The following is an 8,339-nucleotide window of genomic DNA, read 5'->3' on the forward strand; positions in this document are numbered from 1 at the left end:
ATCTGTACCTAATTTTGTCTCTAGTTTCAGGGAGGTTTTGGAGTCCCTAGACATTCATCTCTTCTGTGCACTCTAGGGTCAGTTTAAAACCTCACCTCAGGTTACCTTGTTGATGTGAGAAACATCCTTTTAGGTACATTTATAGAGAGAAGGCATAGACATTTAACACATCTATTTGGAGAGTCCTTTAAAATCTTTCTCGAGGATTATTTTAAAAGTAATATCCTTAGTCGCAAGGGTATAGTCTTGGGAATTTTTTTTTTTAAGCTAAGCAAACCATTGAAAACCTCTATTGCTACCAAATGGGTGACTACTTTTCTCCTTTTTTCTTGGGAAAGATTTTCCTTTAGGATCTGTAAAAGTTCATGGTCATTCTAGGATGTAATGATTTTCATTAAGGGATTAAATTCCTTTGCTTCGTGTGGTAAAATCCTGATGAACTTGAACACTGGTGGGAGGGAGTATTCTAACTGGATTTTGAGTTAACTCAGTATTTACCAGATGACTTATACTGAAAAATCTTTTCAGAGTATTTTTAGTAAATACAGTGCTTTCGGATTTTGTAGGACATATAGGTCATCATATAGATTATCATTATATACAGTAAAATTATAAAAGATGAATCTGAACTCCTGGGCTTTGTTTAGAAGTTAAATATTCATCCATGAACCAAAATTCTAAAAACAAACAAATTCTAAGTTTCAATTAAAATTTCTTTACTGTGCACTAAACATTCTAGAAATCTGATTGTGTCTATGTCAGTTTGTATACTGTGTGTAAGAATATATGCATTTCTTTTGTAGCCACGTCATGAATATTTTAATGTCCCTGTGTACTAAATGACTACTCATCATCGTGTATGCAGAATTTCACAGAGGAAATAGAGAGCTGATATGCTCATGAAAGAAAATACCCTCAGCTTGGTGACTGATTATCTTGTATAATAATAATAGAACATTTCAGAACCATTACCTTTATAATTGTAATAATTTTCCTGTTTTCATCCTGTTTTCTGTTTTATTTTCATTCGATATGTGATCTTGATATAGCTTTTCCTGCTTGCAGCTGGTTTAATTCTTGAAAAAATATGACCTATGACCATTTTGAGTAATGCTTCATCTTAAACACATACGTGTCATCATTTATGAACCATCTGTGATTAATCGTGTAAGAGGAATACCTAGCAATTGTTAAAATGTTTACCAAAGAAAATATAGCTGAAATGCTAGGGCAGAATAAGCAATGCATAATATAGTGTGGTTTCATCTTCAAATGTTGGTGGGGGGCGGGGGGAGCTATATTTAGGGTGATTATATTATAGTCTATATGAGCAAACGTTTTCTAATGTATCACATAAAAGTGTATTTGGAAATAATACAAGAAAGTAAAATCTACTCTTATATAATATTTAAGGTAAAACATTCAGTTTCTAAGAAATTTATAATGCCACATTTATTGAATCACATTTGTGCTATACGGTATCAAACAGTCCCTTTAAGAACTATTAGAAAGCTATATCAGAAAAGTCTCTTCTGCAATATCTGTTGTTCAATAGTAAGTAATCCTTTCAAAGTATTAATACCTGCTTTATTTTATATAGTTAAGATTCTAATATTGCTTAAATACTAATATTTTACTAGTTATGGTTTTATAATTGTCTGCATTTACTTAATGATTTGTTAAATATGGTTTTATATTTCTGAATATGAAAACCTTTAATATTGATAATTTTTGTGTATATTTTTAATAAAACATGCAACATATATTATTATAAAGGGGAAATTACCAAATAATTCATTGTTTATGTCTAGAGAGTTTAAAGCCCAAGTTAAGTAACCTATCATTAAACAATACATTCAAAAGATGCTCAAACTGATTTACCATTGAAAGAAGACCTGTGAAAATGTGTATAAGGCAGGTATGCAGATCAGTTGTTTCCATTCTTACCATTCTCACTGTACCACATGACATTTGAAGCAACCTGGGTGGGCGGTCAAATGAGAAATTTAGCATTATATACATTGATAGCATTGGGAAACATTGGTCTTTTCGTTTCCATTTTTTTCCTCTATCCCTCCCCCAGCCCTGCAACATGTCATTCATGTGGTTTTAATGCTGCATAAATATGCATTGTCTCATGCCTGTTTGCTTTGGATGCTGTGTGCCCAGCTGTAACAAGATGTTGCTTCTTTTGTTATTTGTATACAGCTGCTTGCTTTAAACTAGTAGATTCTGAAATACCTTTCCTTGCATGTCTAAAATAAAAGTATTGCATGTACTTTGTCTCATGTGAATGACTTTTTTCTTCTCCATCCTTTTGATAAATAATATATTTCATATTTTAATTTTTCCAGGTAATTTTTTTTAATTGTCTTTTAAAAATAACAAAATTTACTAGTTTAACCATTTTTAAGTGTACAGTTCAGCAGTGTTCAGTATGTTCACATTGTTGTGCAACAGATCTCCAGAAGTTTTTTATCTTGCAAAACTGAAACTCTACCCATTATAGACAACTATTCCCCACTTCCCCTCCCCTCAGCCCTTGGTAACCAACCACCTTTCTACTTTCTGTTTCTATGGATATTACTAATTCAGATAATAGTTTTTCTAGGTAATTCTGAGCTACAATTTCAGTGTGAACATGTGAAAATTAATTTTATATTATAAATACAACTGATTAAAAAACTCTAACGTACTCTTTGTATAAGTCTCAAAGGAAGAAAATGTGTAAATGATTCTTTGAAGTTAGGCCTTTCAGAAAGGACAGATACTTTAAATAATGCATATTTGAGAAGTAACGTGGTTCTCTTCAAGAAATGCTGTATAAGATTGCAAGCAGTGAACACATAGGGGAAGTCTGACCAGCTCCAGGGAATAGGATAGGGGGACATTTTTACATGGATAAGCTAAGAATGTTAACTATAGAATTCAATGTAGGCACCCTTTAATAAATACATTAAAGGTTATATGATGTTTTAAAAATTATTTAACATTAAATGGAAATGATTCTTTTTAAATTGTCCCCTTTATTTAATACGTATGTGATTCAGATGTCAGTCTTGCAGTGTATTTAATGTTTAAGGCTAAACATTTATTATAAATGAAAGAGATTGGCTTACATCATTCTTGGGAGTGTTGCATCACTTCCATTAAACTTTCTTTTAAAGCTATATCATGAAAACTCTGAGACATACAAATAGAATAGTATAAGGAACTGTCATGTACGCATCACTCAGCTCCAACAACCATCAACTCAATGCTAGTTTCATAAATCACCACCCCACCCTGCCTTTTTTTTCCACCCCACCTTTTTTGCCTATTTTACAGCAAGCCCTAGACATCCTACCATTTCATCTTTACTACTTAAGTATGTATCCCTAAGAGATGAGTACCACACCCCCCAAAATTAATAGTAATTCCTGTCTTATTCCTGGTTGGGTTTTTTTTCCTAACTGTCTGAAAAATGCATTTTTATAATCGGTTTGTAAGAGCCAGATTCCAAACAAGGCTCACACTTTATCTGGTCTCTTTAAGTCTCTCTTAATCTTTAACAACTCCTCTGCTTTTACCCGCCTTTGCCTATTTTTGTTAAACTGAGTCCCCTATGCTGTAGAATTTCCTCCATTCTGTATCTGGCAGATTATAATGGTGATGTTTAACTTGTTTTCTTATCCTCCATGTATATTTAGGTCTGTAGCCTGGTTAGGTTGAGGTTCAATTTGGAGGTGGGGAGGGGGGCAAGAATACTTCATAAAAAATAGCCTTTTTTCACCAAAGCTGACTTTTACCCATTTTTCATTAATACACAAACATACTAAAAGGTCATCATATGAACTTTATATAGAGAGCTCGTTTATAGTAAGGCTAAATACCTTCATTTAGATTTCAGTTGAGTAATGTATCAGCTAACATTTTTTGAGCACTTTCTGTGAATCAGGCACTAAGCCTTATCTCCCTTAATCTCTACATATGAAGGTAAGTACTATGATCCTTGTTTTCATAGTATAAGGAATAAGGAAACAGACCAAAGAGTTTAAATAATTAACTTAAGATTATTTCATGTAGTGCTTTACATACAATTAAATCTAATGTATGGATTTATGGTTTAATTAATTTTTCTTTTCCTTGTTTTGTGCTGTACCACAATTAGGATGCAAAAGTAAGTTATTTGGGTACAAAAATTGTTTTCCTCTGTTAAAATCTAGTATGCCTTTTAATTACAAACTTGTTGTTAGTAATACCTGAAATTTGACCTACTTGATCCTTTTTTATTTTGTGCCGTGCAAAATTAGACACTTGGGAAAAACTTTTAATTTTTTTCTAGTATGCCTACTTTGTTTAGTGTTCTTTTGACATTTAAAAATGAGTATTGGTTGTTCCATAGAACAAAAGGCACTTTTGTCCCAGATCCCAGAGCACTCTTTCTGTATGTTACTTCCACTGAAACCATTGGTTGCTCTGGGGAGGTCTGGGAAGGTGAGTTTCTGTGCTCTGGGGAGGTCTGGGAAGGTGAGTTTCTGCAGCCTGCTGCTGGGGACATTTAAGTCCAAAACTGAGTAAAAACTCAGAGAAGAATAAATACATATGACTTGAAAAAAGAGCAGGGAAAACAAAATATGTGAAGAATGGGGAGAACTCAGCGGGGGTTCCCTGGTCTTTATTTAGGGGAGGTTTTGAATTTTAACACTAAGGTAACTTACCTTTCCTGTAGAAATGTCGGGTAGCTGTGGGTTTGCACTGCGTTTGCAGTGGGCTTGACTGCTTTTTGTGTTACAGCAATGGAGCCCAGCACAATTGGTAGGTAGTCAGTAGGTATTTAATGCATGCTGAAAATATCCTCCTGTGGTCTCTGATGTTTGGGGCAAAAGTCGCTAAATAAGCACTGGCTCTCCATAGAAGTGCCCATACTGCTGAACTGCTTGCGTTCAGCGTTCTCTGAAACTTGCACGCCCTTCCGTGTCAATTTCACATTCTCAAGCCTCCCCGGATCTGCTTACCAGAGTCTCACATTTTCCCTCCACAGGAAGCTGAAACCCCACGTAGCGTTCTTGAAGAAATTGGACTGACATAACTCTCCTCCCCTGTTGATGACTTCTTGTGGCATTTCACACACTGTAGATGGTCACTGCCTTCATGTCCGTGTTAGCTAATGGTGTAAGATGACGTCTTGTCAGTATTACTGTTCTGCTAAGCTGCTTCATTCAGGCCTACACAATCTTTTTTTAAAGGGAACTTTGGTTAATCAAGTGATAACAAGGGACTTAAATATGAATTAGAATGAATGCAGGAAAAGAAAGGTACTTTTTCTGGCTATTTTAAAGTTTATAGGTCTGTTTCTCTTGAATAGATTATTATCATTACCTTGATTATGTGTATCTATGAATATGACACAGTCAGGCAATATACATTTATTAATTACTGTCTTTGGCAAAAAAGTTAAATTATATGAAACCTGGTTTTATGAAACCAAAGACTAGTTCATTTTATTATATATGCGAATAAAGGGAATTGACATGTCACATATCAAATGAATAAAAATTTCACTCTATGTTGAAACTTTAGAAAAAAAACAAATGTATACCAAAGACCCTTATTAGAAACTAAACACCTTAAAACAAAGGGAATACACAAAAGACTAATGGAATGATGCTGTTTTACACTAAAAATTATTTCTTAGGCATTCCAGACCTGGGACGAGGAACAGAGATCAGCTGTTTCATAATAGTAAGCACGTTATTTTTAAGGCCAAGGAACATTTGACTCCTGAGATAAGTTTCTTGTTGTCATAATCATTTAGTCACTTAGTTGTATTCTTTTTGATGCCCCCAAAATAAAATGGAAATGTTGACTTACCAGGGATTCTTAATAACAGTATGTTACGGAAAATGTTTTACTCCCTTCACAAAGTGTTGCATAAGTCATTGTTTAACGCAGGAATATTCCTTCCAGGGTGCTTGTTACAGCCAAATTTATTTTACTCCCCTATTGCTTCCCTCCACTTAGAAGTGCAGCAAACCTTAGGGCAGCTTCCTTCCCTTCTATGGCACTGCCTAGTTATTGGAAGTCATAAATATAAAAACAGATACCACCTCTCATATGAAAGTGTGAGTTGAATGAGGTAAAATGGCACTAGTGGGCTCTATATTTTTTAAGGATATACAGTTGTTTCAATGTCACTTTTATACATACTTCTATGTATGTAAACATGTCTTCACAGTTTACACTTTCATTTGTATCTGCTGGGCTGGATTAAGCTTTGTTGTGATTGTGACCAGTATTCAGGCCACGTGAGCACGTCTTATCACATCGCCAATTAGTTGTAATAAATGTTCAATGTACACCACTGTCGTGTGTTTTTATCTGTCTCTTTCCAAAAGTTTGTCAAATTATGAAGAGCTGCTGAAGGAAGAATTTAAAGAAAAAATTTTTTGAGTAAAATGTTGAAAATTCACCCACATTTGAATGTGGTGGTGGTTAAAAGCACACACAAGATAAATGGCGGAAGACTTAAGGAGTCTTCATGTACTTCAAGCTCATTAAAAAATAATGTGGAGTCCATGCTACTGAGAGCTTATCTACACATTTATTTTCAATCAATAAATACTGCTTTTAAAACCTTGATGCAGTTGACTTTCTCTTTCTGAATGAGCAACTCAGATCACTCCAGGTAATCAGAGGTATTCCAAATCAACTGGAGTCCACACACACACACACACACACACACACACACACACACACACTAACCGGAGGTGCTAGCACACTTGCTGAAATGGACGGGTATGTGCCAAGTACTGCCTAGTATGAGTAGCAAATCAAAATTTTGGTTATGATAGTTAAGGGACTGCCTATTAACTACAGATAGGAAATGTTACATACAAAATTGTGGATTTTTTTTAAGTATACTCGTTGATTTCTAGAAAAAATAGGAAAACAATGAAATGAGGATATTAAAGATCAAGGAAACAACTACCATCAAACGAATTTGCTAGTCTGCTAAAAATAGATATGTGTGCAATTAAAAGAAAAGGATATGTGTAGATTTAAAGAGGCTCCAACATGCAGCTATCTCTTCACTGAAAACAGGCATATGGCCTGCTGGCAATGTAGAGTTGGAATTTTTGAATCATAAATAGTAATCAAATTGTAGGTTTAAAAAAGGCATTAATAAGTCTAAGTTCAAGATGGACATTTATCAGGATAATGACCCAGTCAGTGGTTTAAAAACTACTTCCTTCCATCCCTCTCATACTACCCATTAACACTTGAGGGAAAAGTCACCAACATCTCTACCTTGAGGACAAGCTGGTGTTCATCTCGTTTTTTCCTCCATGAGCTATTAAGATGAATATTCAGCTTTGAATGCCCACATTTAATTGTGTATGTCTTGGCTGTATTTAGAAAAGGATTGAAAAATTTTGAATTTAGTGAGAATTATTCAGCATTTGTAAATCCATTAGATACTTACAGAAATTTTTCAATCATTTTTAGGGTAGAGGCATTTAAATTCTGGAACAAATCAAATTTTCTTTTTCTTTTTTTTGGCCGCACCACATGGCCTGTGGGATCTTAATTCCCCGACCAGGGATTGAACCCCGGCCCACGGCAGTGAAAGCGCTGAGTCCTAACCACTGGACCACCAGAGAATTCCCACATATCAGTTTATTTTTTCCACATATCAATTTTTAAAGTAAAATGTATTCTGGACCACATAATTCCTTTCCTTTAGACTACAGATTAAAGAACTTTCATTTTCCACAGATACCACTCAGAAATCCCAATCCTGAAGAAATTTCTTTTCCTATTTCTGTTAAACTCAGTATTTTGTGAATCCTTAAGTCCTTATTTCCAAATCTCAAGTTGCCAAATGCCACATACTCGGAAACTCGAGATCTCCAGTACATCAATGGAGAGGAGGTTACCAAGAAAATAAAAATCTTATAAGGAAGTATGAGAGCATCTTTTCTTTTTTATGATCTGAAACCTAAGAATGATATTTTGTCTTAAGCTTTTTATTTATTTTTTTGGCCACGCAGGGTATCTTAATTCTCCAACCAGGGATCGAACCTAGGCCCCTGGCAGTGAGAGCGTGGAGTCCTAAGCACTGGACCACCAGGGAAGTCCCTAATTTTTTTTTCAAGCAAGTTTCTCTGACCACGCTTTTTTACCAGAATTGCTTTAACACCAGGCATATTCAGTAGCAACGAACTCTGTAACACTGTAAAAAAGACGAACATCCTAATGGAAAACTATGGGGTAGGAGGGAGGGGAAAAAATTGACTCCACCCTTTAGTACTTTAAGAAAGTGAATTTTAAAGTAAAAAAGCTATTCGGCTATTAAC

General features: G+C 34.8%; 1 protein-coding gene across 2 annotated transcripts in view; it reads left to right on the forward strand.

Moving 5' to 3' along the window:
• AP1S2 (adaptor related protein complex 1 subunit sigma 2) overlaps positions 1-6,619 on the forward strand; it is a 28,931-nt gene extending 22,312 nt beyond the window's left edge. The window contains exon 5 of one of the 2 annotated variants that reach the window (XM_019925625.3): positions 5,024-6,619. In XM_019925625.3, the coding sequence (XP_019781184.1) occupies positions 5,024-5,071 (48 nt within the window). In that variant the 3' untranslated portion in view covers positions 5,072-6,619. Of the gene's footprint in view, positions 1-803; positions 2,284-5,023 lie in introns of those variants that run through there. The other variant, XM_019925624.3, reaches the window with a different exon arrangement.
• Positions 6,620-8,339: the final 1,720 nt, after the last annotated feature.

The sequence above is a fragment of the Tursiops truncatus genome, chromosome X (genome assembly GCF_011762595.2).
Source record: "Tursiops truncatus isolate mTurTru1 chromosome X, mTurTru1.mat.Y, whole genome shotgun sequence".
NCBI classification, from domain to species: Eukaryota; Metazoa; Chordata; class Mammalia; order Artiodactyla; family Delphinidae; genus Tursiops; species Tursiops truncatus.